Source organism: Felis catus, chromosome C1 (assembly GCF_018350175.1).
Source record: "Felis catus isolate Fca126 chromosome C1, F.catus_Fca126_mat1.0, whole genome shotgun sequence".
NCBI classification, from domain to species: Eukaryota; Metazoa; Chordata; class Mammalia; order Carnivora; family Felidae; genus Felis; species Felis catus.
In genome coordinates this window covers 41,150,001-41,173,265 of record NC_058375.1, presented here as the reverse complement: position 1 = coordinate 41,173,265, position 23,265 = coordinate 41,150,001, and the positions used below count along the sequence as shown (strand labels likewise).

At 47.9% G+C, this 23,265-nt stretch overlaps 1 protein-coding gene and 1 long non-coding RNA gene across 9 annotated transcripts in view; one reads left to right on the top strand and one right to left on the bottom strand.

The window, feature by feature from the left end:
• Positions 1-721: 721 nt before the first annotated feature.
• On the bottom strand, positions 722-8,548 carry LOC109502311. Its single transcript, XR_002160859.3, has 3 exons — positions 8,413-8,548; positions 7,984-8,111; positions 722-1,012 (listed from the first exon to the last, which is right to left on the bottom strand). It is a non-coding gene; the product is annotated as an uncharacterized LOC109502311 (long non-coding RNA).
• Positions 8,549-8,568: 20 nt separating this feature from the next.
• Positions 8,569-23,265, top strand: part of TTC39A (tetratricopeptide repeat domain 39A) — a 62,256-nt gene continuing 47,559 nt past the window's right edge. For 2 of the 8 annotated variants that reach the window (XM_023258686.2, XM_023258684.2), the window contains exon 1: positions 8,569-8,846. In XM_023258686.2, the coding sequence (XP_023114454.1) occupies positions 8,569-8,846 (278 nt within the window). Of the gene's footprint in view, positions 8,847-21,540; positions 21,688-21,773; positions 22,191-22,677; positions 22,748-23,265 lie in introns of those variants that run through there. The other 6 variants (XM_023258681.2, XM_023258680.2, XM_023258683.2 and 3 more) reach the window with 4 other exon arrangements.

Sequence of the window (23,265 nt, the reverse complement as noted above, 5' to 3'; positions counted from 1 at the left end):
GGCAGCTTTTTAATGTTACTTACTTTAATTAAAGTCAGCCATGTTATTATTGGTAGTGAAAGTAGCTATTGGTCTCCTTGTGATGGCAGTATGAGAGTGGAGAATGGCAGGACAGGCATTTAGAAAGTTTCTTTCCCTCTTTGACCAAGGTTTTTGGGGTTTTTTTTGTTTTTGTTTTTTTTGTTTTGTTTTGTTTTGTTTTATTTTTTTTTTCAACGTTTATTTATTTTTGGGACAGAGAGAGACAGAGCATGAACGGGGGAGGGGCAGAGAGAGAGGGAGACACAGAATCGGAAGCAGGCTCCAGGCTCTGAGCCATCAGCCCAGAGCCTGACGCGGGGCTCAAACTCACAGACCGTGAGATCGTGACCTGGCTGAAGTCGGACACTTAACCGACTGCGCCACCCAGGCGCCCCTTTGTTTTGTTTTTAAGAGAGAGAGAGAGAGCACGCGAGAGCACGCATGTGGGGGGAGGACAGAGGGAGAGGGAAAAAGAATCTTAAGTAGTCTCCACACCCAGCACAGAGCCTGACGTGGGGTTCGATCTCACAACCCTTGTGACCATAAGATCGTGACTGGAACCAAAATCAAGAATTGGACACTTAACCTACTGAGCCATCCAGGTGCCCTTCTTTGACCAAGTTTTAGTTGAAAGGTGTGTAGCCGAAACTGTAACCAAAGGGGAGGCATCATGCTTCCAGAAAAATCTAAAAGAAAAGTATTGCAGGCAACAGTAGTAACTATTGGATCGTGCTCTAAAGGTGGAGAGATTTCAACAGTTGTAAAAGTTGGAGAGAAAGTTCTTCTTCCAGAATAATGGAGGCACCAGAGCAGTTCTAGATGATAAGGATTACTTCTTATTTAAAGATGGTGACATTCTCGGAAAGTATGTAGACTGAAATAAGTCATTATTGAAATGATTTTCAGATGAAGCTGCCCATTCCACTGAAGTTCTGGAATCTTTCATCATATAAATAATTTCCATGTCTCTTTTATAATAAACTGATTATATCTTAAAAAAAAAGGAAAGAAAAAGCCGTTGGTTATTGAATACATGTTGAGTGTGAAGCACTATACTAAGCATTTTATCTGCGTTTTCTTGTTTAATTTTACAACAGCCTTAAGTAGTACTATTATCATCCTCTTTGAAATGGGTAAACTGAGGCTCAAAAAAATTAAAACAAGTAGATTTGCCAGGATTTGAACTCTGGTCTCTCTAATTCTAAAACATGATACTCTTTCCAGTTTACCATGCTTTGTCTTTGTGTGAAAAAGTTTGCTTCTAGGAAATACCAAGAACAGGACATGATAAAATAATAACAACAAATAACATATTAATCTCCAGGCTGAATCCTTAGTGTTTTACATATATTAGTTCATTTAATCCTCACAATAACAGTAACTCTGTAATGTAAACATAATAATAATTATTATTGTCCCCATTGTATAGAAGAGATGCCCCACTAAGCCATGGTTGTGTACCTAGTAAGTGGCAGAGTTGGCCACTTTTGAACTCAGGAATCTGGCACCAGAGTTTTAACCACTACTTGCTATTTCTTTTAAAGGTGAGAAGCCAGAGGAGAAATATCATAAATAGAATAATCCATGTAATATCTGCTCTTGATTAATGAAATAGACCTACTACATAGCGCATGCATCTCAAAGACATTTTCCAATTCATTCTCATACTTAATCCTTACAAAGATTTAGAATAGTTTCTGACCCATGAAGGCACTCAACCATTGTTAGTTGTTAATATTACCATAAGTGATAAGTAAGTACATAGGGGAGATGGTCAATGTTGCTTTTATTAAAGAAATACAAATTTTAAAATCACAAAGGTAGCAACAATGAAAAGTAATTTATCAGTACTTGCAAAGCTCTGAAAAATGCATAAAATGGTAGGCAAAGAGTAGTTTTTGAAGAATTTGCTGCACAAAGGGATGAGGCATTCTGGGCAGAGGTGATGACTACATATAAAAGGCAAAGTGAGGGCACCTGCGTGGCTCAATCCAACTCTTGATTTCGGCTCAGGTCATGATCTCAGGGTTGTGGGATTGAGCCCAGTGTCAGGCTCTGCGCTGAGCATGGAGCCTGCTTAACATTCTCTCCCTGTCTCCCTCTGCCTTGCTCCCCAGCTTGCATGCACATGCTCTTTACCTCTCTTGCCCTTTCGCTCTCTCTCGCTCTCAAGAAAGAAAGAAAAAGACAAAGAGGTAGGACATGGTATAGTGTGCTAGCAAGTAGCAGGTATCAAAGTAATTCACTGTGGCTAGAGTTTAGGTCTGTGGGCAAAGAGTGAAGTATTTGTGTTTGTATGTAAGAAAGATCTTATTGGTGGTGACTTGGAGGATTGCTTTACGGGGAAATCAGGCAAGGCAAGAAGAGCAGGTGAAGGTTGCTGGCATCATTCAGGTGAGATGGTAAGGAGCTAAAATGTGGCTATGGCTGAGGCCTGAGAGATGGGGACCAATTAATTTAGGAGAATTAGCAGGCCTTCAAGGCTGATTAGATGTATATGTTGAGTGAAAGGAGTGGTTCACAAACTTTGCAAGCACCAGGATCACCTGGAGGGCTTATTAAAATACAGATTGCAACCCTATCTGAGTTTTTCTGATTTCAGTAGGTCTAGAGTTGGACCCAAGAATTTGAATTTCTAACAAGTTCCCAGATGATGTTAAAGTTGCTGGCCCAGGGAACCTAACTCTGAGAACCACTGGAGTAGAGGCTAACTTCCAAGCCTCTATTCTGCAAGTTTTATTAAATCTACTAATTTAGTTTGCCATGCTGTTGCACCTTGTCATTCTATACTTGACTTATGGATTCTGTTTCATAGTGTAAAGCACTTCCATTCTTTTTTGTGGATAGAGTTATTTAAAAAAAAATTATTGGAAGCTAACAACACTTAACTATTTGCCAGTACTATTTGAAGCACTTTATATATAATGATTCCTTTTATTCTCCATAACAGTCCTTTAAGTTCGGTACTGTTATTTCTAGTTTAAAGACGAGGTACAAAAAGGTTAAATAACTTGTCTAAGATCCAGAACTAAAAAGTGCCCAAGCTAGGATTCTAATCCAGGCAGTCTGACTCCAGAATCCATCCTCAATCACTCTGTTCTGCTGAAAAAAACCTTATATTAAGACATTTCTGATGCATAGATCTATAGTGTACCTCTTACTGGCAGAAATCCCTAAATGTCTGAGTGTTGGAAACGTACAGTGAGAAAATCAGTCATTCCATTCACCTTTTGCTAAGGTGTATTGTGTTCCAAGTGCTGTGCTGGGCTAGGGACATAGAAGACTCTTATGAGGGCCTTGCCATCAGTGGTGATACAATAGGAGGGATAAACATTTTCTCTTGATTAATTCCACAACATTACACACTGAGGATTATAATAGGAATGCCAGGACACCCAGAGGAAGGAGAGAATAGTTCTAGCCCAGATGATCGGGGAAGTCTTCCCAGAGGAAGTATTCTACTTCTAGCATTGGTAAAAACAAATGGTGACTAGAAACTTTTAAAAAGTATAGCTCTCACAAGGCCGTACTTGTTGACGTTAGGGCTCTGTTGACTGAGAAATCCTGGCAGTCTCCCAGGAGACCTCTTAAGCAGCATTTATTAATTAGTGAATTCAGCATGGCCCAAGGTCTGCCCTTCAAGTTTAGAAACTTGATTTTCATCAGTAAAACAGAGCTCCCATTAAGCAAGTTCACAGGGACTACTGTAGAGACCAGAATGTCAGTTTTCAGCAAAAGTTGCCACAGGGCTTAGAACACCCACAGTTGGTTGAACAAGACTTCCCTCTTGCCGGTGGTGCCAAGGTGCCTCCTGCCTCTGAAGCTCCTCTCTCTCTGCAGCCAGGGCTGCCTGGGCCATCTGATGAACACATTTTTTAGATTAATATGTTTAATCAGGTTACAGTCTGGTTTGGCTGGTTGAGTAGCTATAGCTAGTCTCTCTTTGAGTTGACTTTGCATATCTTTGCTTTCATCCATTGTGTGTGGACTCTATAGCTTAACTCCTCCTGAGGCTGACTTTCCCCAATTTGAGTTCTTAGTGAAGCATCTCCCTGGGGCTTTGATTACACATTTTCATTGATTATATTATTTATTGTGTGTATATATGCCAGGCCTTCTCCCTGACCCATCCTCCTCCAAGCCATCAACATGCCCTAACCATTCTGCCTTTTATATATTTCTCAAATCTATCCTCTCCATCCACAGTTGGATCTCCACTGCCCCAGTTCAGACCTTCATCATCTTTCTTGTAGACTTTGCCAAAACCTAATCTCCTTGCCACTAATCTCTGTTGTTCTCTTTTCTGTTTCCAAACCATCCTCTATGCTGCAGTCAGATTCCTGTAGAGTCAAAATCCAAAATCTGCCCTTACCACTCCTACAATAAAGCATGACGCTGATTCCCATCACACTCAGGTTAAAATCCTAACCCCTTAGGAGGCTTTTTCTTCATAACCTTAATTTCTGATTGGTATTTGATCACTAATGGCTTGAACATGTAAGCTGTTTTTTCCCCTTAAATCTTGAGAAAATGCTGCTTGAAGGAAATAAAGGTACCTGCAATCAGATTATGGAGTAATGGGATCCTTTTGAAATGTGCTTAATTTTATACTCTCTAACTTGGTGTTTTGCAAGCAACAGGTGATACATTAGCTGGGTTGTGAAATCAGTTTAGTGAATCAAGCAGCATGGAAAAAAAATGTAAAGAATAGTATAGTACCAATAATCACTTTCAATAGTTACCAATTCATATCCAATCTAATTTTATCTATATTCCTGTCCACTTGCCTCTCAAGTTATTTTTTTCCTCTCATGTTATTTTGAAGCAAATCTTATACTTCATTTGTAAATTTTTCAGCATGTTAAAGATCATTATTTTTAAAATTGTGAAATAGAATTTGTTATTGAATATGCACTGGGTCACAAGATAAAATGTTTATCACTGATCTCTCTTCAAATAAGAAAGGTAAGTAGGTACTAATGTTATGTATTCAGGTTAATAATACAGATTATCTCATGGAGGGGAAGGTGTGTCTTTGCAGAAAGACCCCACCTGTTTTTCTTCCCCACCCCAGTAAGTATATATAGACTGTATTCAGCTGCCCAATACGTAAGGGCTTAGTTTCAGCCTCTCCTGTTTGCTGTGGAGTCCCAGCTTGAGAGGACTGAGTTATTTTGTGGAAAGGAAAAGGAATAAGGAAAAGTAGCTGATAGTTATTGAGGAGCTTCTCTGAGTCTAGCACTAAGGCTCTTAACATATATAACCCTATTTAATCCTCAAAACACTTCTAACAGAAAGAAAACTTGAGTTTATAGAGAGATGGAAATAACTTAGCAATGACCACCCTCCCTGCCCCAGCCCAACCCAGTCTAGTAGAGACCAAGCCAGGTTCCAGCCCAGGTGCCTTGATTCTGAGACCTGCTTTTCCACTTCCAGGCTGCCTTTTGTATGCCTGGCCTTAAAGGCAGCCCATTGGACCTAAGTGGTAACAAAGATCAAACACAGTAAACCTGGGCCCTAAACAGGAACTGATGTTCTCAAAGAAAACCCTGATTCATCACAGCTTTCTGAGAAAGTTCCTGGCCTTGTAGAAAGAATCCAGATCTCCGAGTCTTATGAACATGAGTCTAAATTCTGGCCTTATCATTTTCTGTGTGACTGTGGGTATACTTCTTAACCTCTCAGATAACAGTTTCTGTGAGTTTCTGTGAGGATTAAAGATGATGGATATGAAGTCTTTATTCCTTTGACATGGCAGATATTCACTAACAGCTGTCATGTCTGTGTTTAGGAAGACAGAAAAGGTAATGATACACTTTAGGAAAAATGTGTAACCATGGTTAAATTAAAGGGAATAAACTTCAGTATAACTGAACAGTTTATTGACACGGAACACTTCATTCTTCATGGATTGTGAATAAAACTGTTACATAGTAGGAGGTGCACATAACACACACTACGTGTTTGGCACTATTCTGTTTTATTTGCATTAACTCATTTAGTCCTCACAACAAGCCTTGTGCTAGGTGCTTTTCTTATCCCCATTTTACACAGTCCCCATTTCAGATGAGAAAACTGAAGCAGAGAGAGAGGTTAAGTAACTTTCCTGAAGCGATACTCAGCTGTCAAGTGGTGAAGCCAAAATTCTAACTCAGGCATTCTGGCTCCAGAGCAAGAGAAAGAATAAAACCTGCTCTACCTTGGGGTTGTTATGAGATTCAAAATCAGATAAGCTTTGGGAAAGTGATTCACAAATGCCGAGTGCATTCTAAGAGCTTGTATGGCAGGCCGACTGGGGCTGGGGGTTAAGATATAGACTCAAGGGTGACTGCTTGGGTTAAATCCTCACTCTGCCACCTGATTAGCCTTTTTGACTTTGAGCAGATTACTTATTACTCTGCCTCACTTTCTCAACTGTAAAAATTGGGATTGTAAAAGGAAATACTTGATAGGGTTGTTCTGAGGATAAAATGAGCTGGTACATCTGAAAAGTTTAGAATAATGCCTAAGATAGTTCTAGACAACTGATGGCGATGATGATGATGAAGATGATGATGATGGTGGCAAAGAGGAAGAGGAAGGAAAAGGTGAAGAGGAAGAACAGGAAACAAGCCTTGAAGTTTGAGACCACTGGGATTGAATCCTAGCTCCTTGACTTGATCTCAGGAACATTTCTTAACTTCAGACTCAAATATTCTCAAAACAGAGTTGTCTGAGTTAGAGGTAGGGTATGTAAAGGCCCTCAGCATAGTGCCTTCCACAGGGTAGAAACTATAAATATTAGTTCCTTCTTCATTTACTCTGCTCTGAGCACCTACTAGTGTAGCAGTGGTGCCAGCATCCACGCAACACACAGAGGTGAGATATTCTCTGTATTTTCAGCTAGAAATCTGAAGAGTAAAACTGGTCATTGATAACTAACATAAGGATTAAAAAATACGTAGTGCTAAATGCTGTGAAAGAGACAGGTACAAATGTAACCTCCAAAAAGGAGAGGTTCCTCCACTGAGGAGATACAGGTGGGCTTCCTGGAGGAAGTAATATTGCCTGTGGGCACAGAGGCTGGGTGGGACTTTAATTCTAAATGGAATTTGACTGGGCTCTGGGCCTATTATAGGAGGCCAGGCTTTTGAGGCCTTGTGATATTCATCCTTGTGAGCCCAGAAGGAAGTTGGCCATCTGTAATTCCCAATGCTGCCAAACTGGGCAAGGCCCTGTGGGCTGAGGGATTTGGGCCTCTAGGTGGATGTAACTGGAATTTCAAGATCCGGAAGCTCTAGCTTTGTGGTCAGATAGGCAGCATTCTCTGGCCCTTGTTGATCTGCCAAGACCATGACATAAATTCTCAGAGAAAGGGGGAAAGGTCGTGTTTTCTCTTCTACCAAGGAAGATTGAGAGAAACTGCCCTGATAATCCTTGAGGCTTCTGCCCTCTGCCCAGGCCTCCCTCTCCATTGCCCAGCCCACGTGCAACCACAGGTGGGGTTGGGGGGCCAGCAGCAGATAAAGCAGACAGACCTGGATGTAAGACCTAGCTCCACAGCTTAGTTTCAGGGAAGTCCATTTTCCCCTCTGAGCCCCAGTTTAATCAACTGTAAAATGGGAGTAAGTATTTAATAAGATGAAATTAAATGAGAACTTGTGTAAAAACACCTGGCTTAGGGCTTGGCACATTAGAGAAGGGCTCAGACTTGTCAGAATCAGTCACCATTTAGTAGATACATGATTTGTGTTGCACAAGTGCCTGCAATACAAACCCAAGCCAAAGGGAGACAGAAATGGTCCCTCAGCCACCCTGCCCCATCCTGTTTTCAACCTCCATCCTCTCACAGGAAAGTCTCCAGGGACCTTTGAATCCATCCTTCATGCTGGACTTCTAGTGATTCTCCTCAAGACACCCTGCTCCTAGTCCTTAGCTGAGTCTCCTGTGGAAGCCTGCTGGACTGCACTGTCAGGGGCTCACCTTGCTCCAGAGCAGATTCATCTACTGGATAAAGGGAAAATTTTGCAGGCCCCTCGCTGGCACAGTACAGCATGCCACTTTTGATCCCAGAGCGATGAGTTCAAGCCCCACTTTGGGTGTAGAACTTACTTTAAAAAATAAAGTGAAAATTTTAAATGCGCATAACCAAAGACAAAATACACGGTTTCAAAGAAAGTTTGTCCTGGAGACAGGCTGTGGCTCCTTCTCTTTCCCACACCTCCCACGGGGGCTCTGGGAAGCAGAAGTCTGTGCACAGCCTCCAGTCTCAGTGCCTTGCTTGCCAGCAGCCTCCACTCCCAGGCCAGGCAGCTCCTACCTACCTCCCTGCTCCCCTACCTGCCACTCCTACAGTCCCAACCCGCCCCCCACCCCATTCACGTAGAGCCCTGGCAATGCAGACTTCTGTACTTAAGCAGAAGGGAAAGGCCTTGGTGACATCATCGCCCCTCGGTTCAGTGGACTGGCTTCAGACTGGGATTGGAGAGGTCTGGTGTATATTATGTTCTAGTGCTGTCACTGGCCCTCTATGTAGCCCTGGGCCTCAGTTTCTCCTTGTGACTAACGATGGGTCTCGACGGCTCTGGACGAGAGTGGGCTTGCCCTGGGACCCCAGGTCCGCTCAGGGAACACCGACGTCCTTGCGGGGCTGGGAGGCGCTGGGCCGCGGCGGGGAGGAGCCGCCGGTCCGGCCCCGCCCGCCGGGTCCAGGTGCTGCCGCTGGAGCCGCCGCTACCGCCCACGCCGCCACGAGGGGCCGCCCGCGCCGCGGTCCGAATCCGGCCCGCGTCCATGGCCTTTCTGACCGCCTGGAAGGGGGCGGCCTCCGGGAAGAACGACCGCAGGTAGTAGGCAGGGGCGGGGACTCGGCGGGAGGCGCGCCTGGGACAGAGGGGCGGCGGGCGGCAGCCGACGGGAGGGACGGCTGTGGGGGTACAACTGGAGACCGCAACGCGCTGGCTGCTGGGCGCGGGGTAACGGCCGGAGGGCCAGGGAGGGGCAGCCCAGCGCCTCTCACACCCTCACGTGCCCGCTGCTCGCGTGTCGTGGCCCCCAGCCGGGCTGGGGCTGAACCGGGGGAACTAGTGATGCGCCCCCACCCCCCACCCGGGCCGCACCCGAGCCCCGCTTCCGGTGCCGCAGTCTGCGCGCCACCTGCGAGGGTGCTCAGGTGGGTTGGCTCTCGGGCGGGCTGGGAGTCAGGTTTGGGCGGCCGAGTCTCCCCTCAGCGGTACGGCTCACGCACCTGGTCCTCCAGAGCGTTGCGAGAGGGGAGCCGTGGGCACCCTGTGTGCCCCGACAGGTGAGAGCAGGCACAGCATCCACCCCCACCCTGAGTTGTTCCTATCTGGGGGCAGCAGTGTCGGGGGAAATCTTGGGTGCCAGTGCTGGTCCATGGTGGAATTAGGTGCCCCCACAGCTCCTCCAAGGTCAGCCCTTCGGGGATGTGTCATTGTTTCCTGTGTGTCACCTCCACTTACCTAGCTGTCCCCACCTCCTGGATGAGTTGGTGTCTCCAGATGTGTTCCCTTAAGAAAGAGGAGAGGGGACAGTCCTGCTCTCTTTTCTGAGCTTTGACACCCCCTCCCCCCAATTTCTTCCCTTTGCATACTTAAAGTTCACCCTCCTACTCCCTGGAGAAGAGCAATCCAGCTGCCCTCCCAGCGCCTCCATCTGACTGTCCTATGAGAACCTCAAACTCTGCAAGCCCCAAATCACACTTCACATCTTCACCCCTAAACCTGTTCCTCTTCCCATCTCAGTGAATGGCATAGTCATCCACCCAGTTGCCCAAGCCCGGAACCTGGAAGTCGTCCCTTTCACCTCCCTCCCTCATCTCCACCCCAGTCTCCAAGTCCTGTTGATTTTCTCTCTGGTGTCTCTCAAAGCTATTCATTCCCCCTTTGGACTATTGCAACATCCCCTAACTTTCCCAGTTCCTCCAGTCTTCTTTCCATGCACCCTTCAGACTCAACTTTTCTAAAGCACAGACAGACCATGTCATTTTTCTAAACTCCCATGGCTCTCTATCGCTTAGAGGTTAAAGTTCAAGGCTCTTGAGAGAGGTGGTGACCTGCCTAGGCCCGTAACTCCCCAATGCTCACTCTGGTCCAGCAACACTGACTGCACTGTTCCAGGCTTCTCCGGGTTGCCTCTGCCTGGAATGCCATCCTCCGCTCCTGACATTCAGCCCATTAGGACTCAACTTAGGGTGACCTCTTTTAGAGAGCCTTTCTGACCCCAATCTTGAGTCAGACTCAGAGGCTTTCAGCTTCTATGCTTCCTTCTCATGGTTCTCATTCAGTTCTCTCATTCTCATTTAACAAACAACTTTGAGCATGTACCATGCTCTGGGCATTGTACTAGGTGCTGTGGATATGGCATTACTACAGAGACACAACTCCCTGATCCCAGGAGACCATGTTCTAGTGGAAAAGACAAGTAACCAAATAAACAAGCAAATAAACAATGTTGTATAAAGCTTAAAATAGGGCCATGTGATGGACAATAAAATATATCATTTCCAGAGCATTCCCAGCAGTGAGGGTCAAAGTGTGATTTGTGTCTGGGGAGCAGAAAGGGAGTCCTTGAGGATCAGTGTCTGATGGGATCCAGGAGGCAGGCTGCTCCAGAACAAGGCAAGGAGTTTGGATTTCATTGTGTGTTGGGAAGCCACTAGAGGGCATCAGGGAGAGGATTTATATATTTAAAAATGACCCTGCTCCATGCTGACAGTGCAGAACCGGGTTGGGATTCTCTCTCTCTTCCTCTCTTTCTGCCCCTCCCTTGCTTGCTCGCGCGCTCTCTCTCTCTCTCTCTCTCTCTCAAAATAAATAAACTTAAAAGAAAAAAAAAAGGTAACCCTGCTACCCCAGGGAGAAAGGATTTGTTGAGGGACAGACCATTTCAACACTGAGTCCGTGTCACCCTTTTCTGTCTCCCCGGTACACATGGACAGAGGACAGGGTCTTAGAGTGTGCTTCAGTTTTGATGAGGACATGAGGGAATAATTTCCAAGGACGGTGAGGTCTCCTGGTTGGGATAGGGAACAATGGCTATGTCCAGATGAATTTCTTGCCCAAAGCTTGCCCTGCCTGTGAGAATCGGGTTCTGCTCTGTCCTGTAGGCACCAGGAACCTTCTGAGTTTCAAATGTGTGCATGCTGCTGATGTCACAGTGTGGAGGGAGGTAGGGAGACCAGAGGGGAGGCTGGCATAATGATCCAGGGTGGATGCTGGGGTGTGGATTAGGAGAATGCAGGGTGGTGAGGGGAAAGAAGCTAAGGAGGAAGAACTGCTAAGTGGTGAACAGACAGACTGGGAGGTAACACTCAGAATCACTAATGATGGGAGGGGGAAGGGAGACTGGCCAAGTAGAGGCCTCTGCATCCCTCCTTGGGCCTGGGTGAGGGAGTATATAGGAGGGCCTGAACACATGTGCCTTTATACTTCAGGTGGAACTTGCTGGACACAAATATCCAGAGAATACTCCTAGTTGTCCCCACAAAGTCTCATACCTGAGGCACAAGATCAGGTTTCTATTCTCCCAGCTGTGACTTCCCTACCCTCACCCCTCATCCACCACGCTGTCTGGTCTCCCACAGCCTGGCCAAAGGGTGAAGAGGTTGGAGGGTGCCCAGCCCCTAGGCTGCCAGTTACTAGCTCTATGGCCTTGATTCAATTACTTGGTCTGTGCCTACTTAAGTTTACTCACCTATAAAATCATAGCTACTCACTGAGTGGTGGGAAGACCTAATGAAGTCCCATTGGTTAAAGACCTAACAGACAGCCACTGGGGCATATTTGGTGTTCGGTAAATGTGAGTTCACTTCCTTCTTAGCCTTCGTATGAGGTAACTAGGGAACAGAGGAGATTCTGAAAGGTTTGGTAGCCAATGGTAGGATTCCAGGCACTAGAATTGGGTAGCCAGGAAGTGTTAGGAAAGAGAAATGGTGCCCATACATCTTACAGTGGGGACCACCAACTGCTGGCACTACAAACAGGGCCCCTTCTTAGCCATACCAGTAACCTGCCACACTCAAGACTGCTCCTGTAGGAGGCAGCACCGGGAGCAAAGGGGAAAGTGTAGCAGGCAGATTGCTTTTGAGAGAGTGATTAAGTAGCAGCGTTGCTGTGGGAGGGAGGGGCCCCTCTGAGAATGGAGGGGCCCAGCCAAAGAGGCTGGGGCTTCCTGGGACTGCCATCAACAGAATTCCTGCTGTCAGTTTGAGCCCTGAGCTCCAGGAGCTGTCAGATGCCTCCAGGCAGGCAGTTTCGAATTTGGTGACTGGATTCTTGGAGCAGCTTTGGGGCCCTTCCTCAGGACAGGATCTGGACTGGAGACCAGTGCTGAGTGTTCACCTCTACGATTCTCAGATTCTGTGAGTTAAGGCTCGGGTGATAATTCACAGGTGAACTGTGAGACTCAGGATTTAAAACTCCAGGGTTCTACACTATTGAAGTTTCTGGTCCCAAGGTTCCCACCTACCTTCTGTTGTCAAGGACAGCCGCACAGGGTGTGAGAGGGTTTGCAGCCCTCAAATCCTCAATCTCTGGTGAGGATACCATGGGAAACTCCAGGTAACCTTTGTCCCTTTTTATTAAGGATTCTGACTTGGGACATTTTTGGTTCTGTCTTGAGGTCAGTTGGAAATAGATAATGTAGGTTGCAGTGTTAGCTCTGCCAGCGTGCCAATTCCTGATTTATCTCCAAATCTGTGATTTGAGTTGCTTGTCCTTCTCCTGAAAATTTCTGCTTCTCAATTCAGTTTCTCTCTGCGGTCAGCTCCATTCTCTTGTAAGTCATTCTCTTGTACTTCTCCATTCTGTGCAAGGCATGACTACCAGCAGCTTCCAAGCTCAAGGCTTGGGATAGTAAGACAAAGCAGTGAAAAGCACCCTGGAGCCACACAGGCTGATTTTGGATCCTGACTCTGGGACTTTCTGACAGTGTAACTTTGGGCAGGTTATTTAACTTCTCTGTATTTCACCTTCCTCATCTGTAAAACGAGGTGATGTTAGGACTTGCGTCACAGGGTGGTTATGAGGATTGTGTGAATTAACTTATGTAAAGCACTGAGAACAGTGCCTAACACATAGACAGTGTAACCAAGGAGTGTTACTGATTGTTGTCATTAGTCCCTCAGCTAGAAGGGGCTTCTCCACCAGTCTAGTTTGAAAAAGCTCAGGGAAATATTCCAGTTGGCCATTCCTTCAACTAATCACTGTGCCCTGAGAGGTGGAATCAAATAAAGGCTCTACCATTCGGCCAATGGGGCTAGAAAGGAGGGAAGGAGAAGTAGTTCCCTAAAAACAAGTTAGGGGGGCTCAGTGTTGTAAGGTAAATGTGGCCAGTGAGCAGGCCTTTAAAATAAAGTCATAGTTTCATGAAGTATCCAAAATATGATTTCCCTAGAGCACCCCTGCCCGTCGCTCTGAGAGTCTTCCAGCTCAGCCTAAGACAGCCTAAGAGCTGGGAACTAGTCCCTTGTAGCACCCTCTGGGGGCCTGTGCCACCCACCACTCTCCTGCAGTTGTGACTTTGCCAACCCCAGCCCCATTCTCAGCCTGACTACCACCACCACACTGGCCCAGGAGGGGTGGGGGGACTTATAGGGCAATGGTCCCTGAGGCTCTTCACTGTATCACCCCATCCCAAGGATGGGACACACCCTTCCCGATTCCTCTCCAGCTTGACCTAAAACCAGGCTGTAACTTTTTTTTTTAATTTAAAATGTATATATAATTTATTGTCAAGTTGGCTAACATACAGTGTGTACAGTGTGCTCTTGGTTCTGGGGGTAGATTCCCATGATTCATCACTTACATACAACACCCAGTGCTCATCCCAACAAGTGCCCTCCTCAATGCCCATCACCCATTTTCCCCTCTCCCCCACTGTCCCCCCATTAACCCTCAGTTTATTCTCTCTTTTTAAGAGTCTCTTATTGTTTGCCTCCCTCCCTTTCTGTTTGTAACTATTTTTTCCCCTTCCCTTCCTCCATGGTCTTCTGTTAAATTTCTCAAGTTCCACATATGAGTGAAAACATGATATCTGTCTTTCTCTGACTTATTTCACTTAGCATAATACCCTCCAGTTCCATCCACGTTGCTGCAAATGGCAGGATTTCATTCTTTCTCATTGCCTAGTAGTATTCCATTGTATATATAAGGCTGTAACTTTTTAAAGCACCTTACGGCGGGGCGGGGGGGTGGGGTGGGGTGGGCACCTGGGTGGCTCATTCGGTTAAGCGACCAACTCTTGATTTTGACCCAGGTCATGATTTCATGGTTCGTGAGATCAAGCCCTGCATCAGGCTCTGCACTGGGTATACAACCTGCTTAAGATTCTGTCTCTATCCCTGTGCTCCTCTCTGACTCATGCATGCGCGTGCGGGCTCTCTCTCTGTCGCTCTCAAAAAAAAAAAAAAAAAAAAAGAAACAAAAAAAAAACAAACCACTTCAGGGAATCAGTAACAGAGGACTTTTATGATTCTGTGGCCCCTCATCAAGTCCCTCAACCATCCTGATAGGAGCCTAACTATAGAACTTCTACTTCTGTGATGGTGCAGTATATGTTTTCCCACATCTTCCTTCCCAGGAGAGAGGAGGAAATTTCTCTCTTAAGCCAAGATTCCCAGGCCTTCCTTTCCTTTCCCAATACCAGCCCTCTTCAGATGAACAGCAGAGAAGAAATCTATTGCTTTTAGGTAAAATCTTTCCCCCACCCTACTAAGTGGCTGGATTTGTCCCATGTCCCCCAGCAGGACAATTATATTAGGACTTATGACAGTGAGTGGGACATCAGGTGCCCCATCCAGGTAGCCCTGTGCCAGATGCTCCATACCTTTTGACTCCCTTTTTTCCTCATGGAATGAAGTTTGTCCCTGCTTATCCCCTCCCACAGCCTCAGGTGTCCCTCTACTCCCTCACAGAGTCTGCCCTGGCAAGACCCATCCCTGCAAGAATCCATCTCCAACTAATAAATACCCTCCCCCAGATAGAGTATCTAAGTCTCAGATTGAAGGTAACTCTGCTGCCTTTCCAAGTAGATGGATGGTTGGATACTTCCTTTATACGTAGGTGACTGAAGGGCACAAAAAAGCACTGTCCCTGAGCACAAGACAGGCCAGTCAAAGAAAGATGACCTCTCAGGTGCCCTGAGGTGGGGGGGGGGACTCAGTTGGGTAAGCATTCCAAGCGTTCCTTGATTTTGGCTCAGAACTTGATCTCACAGTTGTGAGATTGAGCCCTGCACTGTTAGTGCAGAGCCTGCTTGGGATTCTCTCCCTCCCTGTCTCTCTCCCCCTCTCTGCTCACACATGCTCTCAAAATAAATAAACTTAAAAAAAAAAAAAAGGGATGATCTTTCCACAGGCTCAGTGCCCAGCACTACCCTCCCCTTTCTCCCTCATTTACTACTGCTCCCTCCAGCCCCAGCTTCTCTCCCCTGCACCCTCTGAACTAGGCCCCTACCTCTACAACATCCCCATCCCCTGCCACCCTGCTGCCTCAGTGATCTGATAACAGCGAGATCTGTGCTTGGCTGTGCCCTGATTTGACATGCATCATCACCTTCCATTCACCTCAACTCTGACCAGGGAGGTCTTGTTGTCTGCAATTTTAATAGATGAGGAAATGGAGCCTCTGTGTGCTTTCTCAAATGCATACACACCGGGGTTTTTTTCTTTAGTACTAATTTTATATTCTGCTTTTTAAATATTTTCCCACCTTCCAGAAAACATATTCAGGCAATAATTACTGAACATCTGTGTGCCAGGCACTGTTTTGGGCACTGGAAATATATTAGAGAACCAAAATGAAAAAAAGAAAAATACCAGCCCTGCCCTTGTGGAGTATAGAATTTAATGGGGAGAGACAGAAAATAAATGAATAAGCAAAATATTCAGGATGTCAGAGAACAAGTGCTATGGAAAAAATCATGCAGGGTAAAGGAATAGGGACCATGAGGGCAAAGGTTACATTAAATAGAATGGTCAGGGAAGGCCTCATGGAGAAGGTGACATTTGAGCTGAGATCTGAAGCAGGTGGGGGAGTAATTATATGAATATCTGCAGGAAGAGCAGAAGGAATAGCAAGTGCAAAGGGCCTGAGGTGAGAGCATGCCTGACATAGTTAGAAAAAAGCAAGGAGGCCAGAGTGGCTGAATATGAAGAGAGAGTAAAGGGAGATGATGTCAGAGAGAGATATGGGGGTGCAGGTCATTCAGGGCTTCGGGCCATGTGAAGACTTTAGCTTTTGCACTGTACACCATGGGGAGCCACTGCAGGGTTTTGAACAAACAAGTGACATGATCAGATCAAATGGGTCTGGTGCTATGTGGAAAAGATAATATGGGGACCAGGGAAGGAGCAGAGAAACTACCTGGGAGACAATGTAGTAATCCAGGCAAAGAAATTCTCTATAAATGGGGCACCTGGGTGGCTCAGCCAGTTGGGCATATGACTCTTGATTTCAGCTCAGGTCATGATCTCCTGGTTCATGGGTTTGAGCCCCACAGGGCGGAGCCAGCTTGGGATTCTCTCTCTGCCCCTCCCCCATGTGTGCGTGCTCTTTCCTCTCTCTCCCTCTCTCTTTCTCTCTCCTGCTCTCAAAAGTAAATAAACTTAAAAAAAAGGAAATTCTCTATAAACATAGTTTAAATATCTGCAGAATATTTCACCCTACAAATTCACTATAATTCACTGAATTAATTCCTTATTGATGGGCATTTAGGTTATTTCCAGTTGTGTCCTTATTATAGAAAACACTATGATGAACATCTTTGTACCAGAAATCTTTATATCCATTACTATTTCTTAAGACACGTTTGTTGTCTGGGACACCTGGGTGGCTCAGTCAGTTGAACACTTGACTCTTGATTTTGGCTCAAGTCATGATCTCATTGTTCTTAGGATCTAGCCCCATGTCAGGCTCTGGGCCCAGGGTGGGGAGCCTGCTTGGGATTCTCTCCCTCACTTTGCCCCCCCCCCCCCAGCTTTTGCATGCTCACACACTTTCTCTCTCTCTCTCTCAAAATAAACAAACTTAAAAAAATTTTTTAATGTTTATTTTTGAGAGAGACAGAGACAGAGACAGCACAAGCGGGGGATGGGCAGAGAGGGAGACACAGAATCTGAAGCAGGCTCCAGGCTCAGAGCTGTCAGCACAGAGCCCAATGTGGGGCTCAAACTCACGAGCCATGAGATCATGACTTGAGCCTAAGTCAGACGCTTAACCAACTGAGCCACCCAGGCGCCCTTAAATAAATAAAATTCAAACAAACAAACAAACAAAAAAGACACATTTGTTACCTAGGTGTTACTGCATCATCTTTCCAAGGTTTTCATTCAAAATTCCAGTTGCCCTTCTGAAAGATGTTGCCAGTTTCTGCTCCCTTTGGCAGTGTGTGAGGTAGCACATTTGCCGTGAAGGTATGTAGTACGTGTCTAATTGGATGTCCTTGTGGTCCTGGCCAGGCCTGTATGCACATCTTAGAAGAAATCCCTCTTCTCTGGACAGCCTTATATGGTTCCAAAGCTCTTTTGGGTCCATTTGCTCATTTCATGTTCACAGCAATCCTGTTATCCCTGCTTTATAGGGGAGGAAACTAAAACTCAAAGATCAATAATAAGGCCCTGTTCCAAGTGTTTTATGTGTGTTAACCTCATTCAGTCCTTGCAGCAGCCCATGAGGTTGGTGCTGTCATCATCCCCCTTTCAGGGCTGAAGTCACTGATCCAGGGTGTCAGAGCTGGGGTGCTCACCTGCTCTCTGAATCACTCCCTGCCCTGCCTCAAGCTCATACAGTCATTTTCTTGGGGCTGGACAGCTAGGACATGGTGGGGCCAGGAATCCAGCCAGATCTTCCTGGCTCTGCAGTCCAACTTCTAACCCCCGACAGGATGCCAGTCAATGCCTGAAACACCTCATTAGAGCTCTGCCTCTTTTTTTTTTTTTTTTTAATCAAAAAAGTTCTTGGTCCCTCATGAGTGTCTGGGGCTCCTTCCTTAGATCCACTTTCAGCAGCTCCTGGAGACCAGACTTTGGTAGAAGAGCTCAGATCCCAGAACCAAGATCATCAGAGCAAGGAAGGGCTTTGAGCTCCTGGTCCATCCTTCTCTCCCCTTTATATGGGGAGAAAAGGAACCTAAGGGCTAGAGTGGGGTAGTAACTTGCCCGAGGTTACTCCCAAGCTAGCGGGAGTCAGAGTTCATGGAGAGGGTGGAGGCTGGCCCAACACGTAGGCCTAGGTCCTCCCTAAGAGTCCCTGCCAAGGAATATTTCAGAACTGTGACTGTCACAGCCCTGTTCAAGGGCCCTTTCTTGATGAGCTTGTTGATTGTGAATTATTAACCTGCCCAAGCCTGTAATCTGTTGGGTGGGGCCCATTCACTTTAAGAAAACCCGCTTTACAGTCACTAGCCCGCTGGGTTGGGGGGGGTGTAGCTCTAAAGTCTCAATGGCTAGTTCTGGATTGGTAGAGACAGCTAGTGGACAGGTGCTTCATGCCAGGGAAAGGCCTGGAGGAAGGGACTGAGAAGGGGGGATGAAGGGGAAGTTGCCAAGGGTCAACCCAAGGAATGTTCAGTAAGCCTCACAGCATCCCTGAAAGGCTGGCACTGTTATCTCAGGTTTACAGATGGGGAGACTGAGGGTCAGAGAGAGAGAGGCAGAGCCGATTTCACAACTTAAGCTGTTTCTACAACAATGGCATCACTGTTCACATGCTCACAACCTTATTTCTATGATACCCCTCCCATTTCCACATACTTTTCCTACGGGATAAAGAGTCAAGACCTGATTCCAAATCACACTTGGTCCAAGCCTCAGTTTTCTCATCTGTGGGATGGGAGATAAAGCCACTGTGGAGCTTTTTGGAGCATCCTGAGGAGGTCTCATGAAACAGATATTTATTGGGGCCCTTCTTAAGCTGAGAGATGGTGCTGGTAAAAGTAGTCCCTGGAGGTTCTCAGGGCCATCAGGTGTGGTGAGCCCAGTGATTTTTCTTGCAGGTTAGGGAGAAAATAAGAGAGGAAGCAGGCCTGGTGGCTTGCATGCACAAAGCACTAGGAAACTCTCTCAGCAAGGAAGGAAGGGACCCAGGACTCAGGTTACTCTCCTGGTCCTCACAGCTTGGCTGTCAGCTCCAGGTGGGGATGGGCAAGTCACCTGGGTTGGGAGGCAGAAATAATGATGACTCCTAGGCTGCTCAGGCTTCCGGCTGGGCCCAGAGCTCCTGGGGGCTGGGAGCTGCCTGGGTGGAGCCCTCCTGAGGGGTGGGCCACTTTGCTGCTCTGACTCATGAGGTGAGTGGCTCTAGCATCACTGCCACTGTTGTGTGGGGACAGCTCCAGCTCCAAAGGCAGCATGCATGGCTGCTTATCTTGCTGAGCTTCAGTTTTCATCTGTAAAAGGTTGAGAATAATGGCATCCACCTCACCATCACCACCATCAGAGCACTGCATGTAACTGTGTTACACATCAGGCACTGTGCTGGGGATTTTAGATACATGAATTCTTAATCCTCACAACCACCCTTTGACGCAGGCAGTATTTCCATTTTACTGATGAGGAAACTGAGGCTCAGAGAGATGGTTAAAAGGATTAAATGAGATAATCCATGTTATACACTTAACATGTGTGTCATGTAATAAGCTTTTGGTGAACATCAATCATTATTATAATTACCTCAGAGGGAAATGGTAAAGTGCTAGGCCTAGTGTTGGTATTTGGTGATTAATCAGACACTGATACAGAGATGTCCGACCAGATTCGACCCTCCAAAAGCTCCCAGTCTGATGGCAGAGACAGTCACATACAAACCTCACTCTACCACTCTCACACACAGATGGTGTCAGCCCAGGGTGATGAGGGCAGGTCAGAGTGGGTTGGGGCAGTGTGTGCCTAGGAAGCCCCTGACCCAGCTAGATGTAGTGCCTGAACTGAAACCTGCAGGGCCAGTAGAAGTTTTGGCATATGTCAGGCCCTTAATAAATGTTGGTCAAATACAACAAAGATTTACCTGTAGCTAATGTAGCACAAAGCTTCAGAACCCCTCACTCGACCCTTTCCAGGGCTCTCACAGGACCCTGGAAGTTGTATGTTGGTAAATTTGTATTTTTTTTTTTAATAATTTTTTTTTAATTTTTTTTTCAACATTTATTTATTTTTGGGACAGAGAGAGACAGACCGTGAACAGGGGAGGGGCAGAGAGAGAGGGAGACACAGAATCAGAAACAGGCTCCAGGTTCCGAGCCATCAGCCCAGAGCCCGACGCGGGGCTCGAACTCACGGACCGCGAGATCGTGACCTGGCTGAAGTCGGACGCTTAACCGACTGCGCCACCCAGGCGCCCCTGTATTTTTTTTTTTTTTAAAGAAGGCTTCCAATTGTAAGTTTCTGGATCTAACCCTGATTAAATGAATGAATAATAAGTAACAAGGGAGGAAGGTGTGTCCCAGGCAGAGGGAAGAGCGTGTACACGTGCCCAGAGACTTGAAAGGACATGATGTGTGATAGGGGCCCCAGCCTCTTTACCGAGTCTCCTCTTCATGCACATTGCTGGTCTTCTCACAAGCTTCACACACTCCAGCTGACATCTGTGTGCCTTTGCCCACCTCCCTGCTTTCACCCATGCTGTTCTTCCATCTGGTACACCCTTTCCACGACTTTATTGTGTATAAACAATATAAACTTGAAGGCTCAACTCTGTGCCCACCTTCTCCAAGAAACCCTCACCCCACCCCTCCAGTCTATGGATGTCATTATAGTCTGCTTCTTGTATTTAGTTACCTTTTCTGTGCCTGTGCCTGAGAATCAGAGAGGTAGAATGATCCTTGAAAGTGAACATCTAGCCTCTGCTCACATATGGGCAGGATAAGAATTCACTACCTTTCCAGGATGCCCGTCTAGATTTAACAGTAATCTCCTTAACCTCTCCCCTCTGCCGCAAGGCCCAATCTGCCTGGCTCTCCCTGAACCTAGTCTGAGCCATCTTCCTACTATGGCTGCTTCTACAGGCTCCTCCTGCTTCCTCTTCTGACATCCTGGAGCTAAGGGTTGATCCAGGGGCCTGGAGTCCCTCCTCCTCCTGTCCCCTGCCTTTGTGAAGGGACAGTTCTAATGGCAGCCACGTGCTCTGATGAGTCATGGTTAAGAGCATCTGGGGCCTGGAAGTGGTGGCTGGTTAACTCTTCATGGGCCAGTGGCTCTTTCTGTCAGAAGGCCAGGTGGGCTTCAACCTTGGCCCTAGACTTATACCTCAGGGCTAAGCACACAGCATTTGAGGAGTGTTATGCATGATCCCATATACGGGTTGGGGACCCAGAGGGGAGGGCACCAAGGGGGAAAAAAGGCAAGAGTGTGTCCATCTTGGAGTCAGGAGGGCCAGGCTCCAGTCACAACTAGCCACTTATTAGGTGAATTGACTTGAGCAAGTCTCATAAACTCTGTGCCTCAACTTCTGTCTGTAAAATGGCAGCTATGGGGACTATTTGAGAAGGCGAGTGTGAACTACTGACTAGTGAGTGTTAAACCACGCTATTTTCCATCTTCTTGTCCGCTGCCGCACGCACAGTCATGCAGCGGGCAAAAGGGAGTGCTAAAACCTAAGCCTGACTCCCGAGGCCGCGTGTTTCCTGGCGTGAATGCCCCCCACCAATGCAGTAGGATGACGAAGGGCTCAGGTGGGGGCCGCAGCGAGGCGGGAGCTGTGGGGGAGGGGAGAGCGGCCGGGAGGTGGACCTCGGGCCTACGAACTTTCTGGCCACAGATAGGTGGGGCTGTGTGAGGCAGGAGCGAGCTCCGGCCCCTGGGGCTGCGCACGGAGGGCACACGGCATGGGCCCGGCGGACCTGGGGTGCCCGGGCCTCTCACCTGTGAGAACTGAGGGCGGGGGTCGCATTCCGAGGCCGCCCCCCGCCCAGCCCCAGCGTCCAGTCGGCCACAGACGGGCGGCTGCCGTGGCCCCACTGCGCGGGCGGGCAGACCGAGGCCCGGCCCGGCCCCGCCGCCTTCCCCGCCCCCGGCGCGCCCCTCCCCGGCCGCCGCGTCTGCGGCTGGGCCGCACAGCGCCCGCCTTGGGGTTCCGGCGGCAGCACCTGGGCCGCGGCTGGCGTCCGGCGGGGGCACGCTGCCTGCCCCCTTCCGCCATGAGCTCGGCCGGCGCCGCGGACGCCCTGCCGGCGGGGTAAGTGCGCGGTGGGGGCGGCCCCGGGGTGGGGTGGGTGGTTGGGGGACGGGCGCGGGGCCGGGCATTTCCCCTGCCACCGGCCCACCGCCCGCACTGCGGCTTCCAGCCCCTCACCCCTGCCAGGCGTCGCGCCCGGCGTCCGGGAGCCGGGGAGTGGGAGAGGGCTGCGGACACTCGCGCGAGGAGAGTGGAGGCGCCGGGAACCCAGGGGCGATCACTCAGCTCTGGGTCCCAACTTTCGCACGAAGCTGGCTGTAGTAACGGCCACGTCAGAGCCGTCTCCCTCCCTTCGTGGCGTTTACACCTGTGGGTGGGCTCTGTTATTATCATCTCCGTTACAGATGAAGAAACTGAGGCATAACTCTTGGGTGACCTGCATCCCTTCACCCGGGAGGTGAAGGGTGTACCTGGGATTTGAACCCAGCTCTCTCTGATTCCAGAGCCCCCACCTGCATGCCATACTGTTTCATCTTCTGGGATATTTGAAGGAATTGAAAAGCTAAGATATGAATCAGCTGTGCCCACTGGGTGCAGCAGGAACTGGGGTAGTAAAGGTGGGTGTTGTCACTTTCAATATGGCTCTCCCGCTCATCCCCACCCCACTGAGGAACTGTGTAGAATCCCTGCACTGCCCCTGTTAGCAGTGATAGAGTTAGGTGCTGGGAGATGTGGAGCAGCTCTCCCCTTCCTGGGCCTGGGTGGGTAGGGGGCGTCTGCTGGAAGCCCTGACTGCTAGGAGGTTGCTGGGTGGAGATCTGGCTCAGGTGAGCTGGGAGGTGCCTGCCCTACCTGGAGCCTCACCACCAGGGACAATATTTGCCAAGGGCCTCAGGACTAACACATGAACAGGAAGGTGAGGCTGGTGCCAGCTGCAGCTGCAGGCCTCCATAGGGCCTGTGTGTGCATCCTGGGTGAAGGCTTAGAAGTTGGGTCACTGGGGGACACCCCCCCTCCCAGCCTGGGGGACGGTTGCCTGGTGAGTTTTGCCTTGACCATGTTTATTGTATGATTTTGGCCACGTTCTGTATCCTCCCTAGACTTCTGGTCCCTACTTTGGAAAATACAGGGAGTC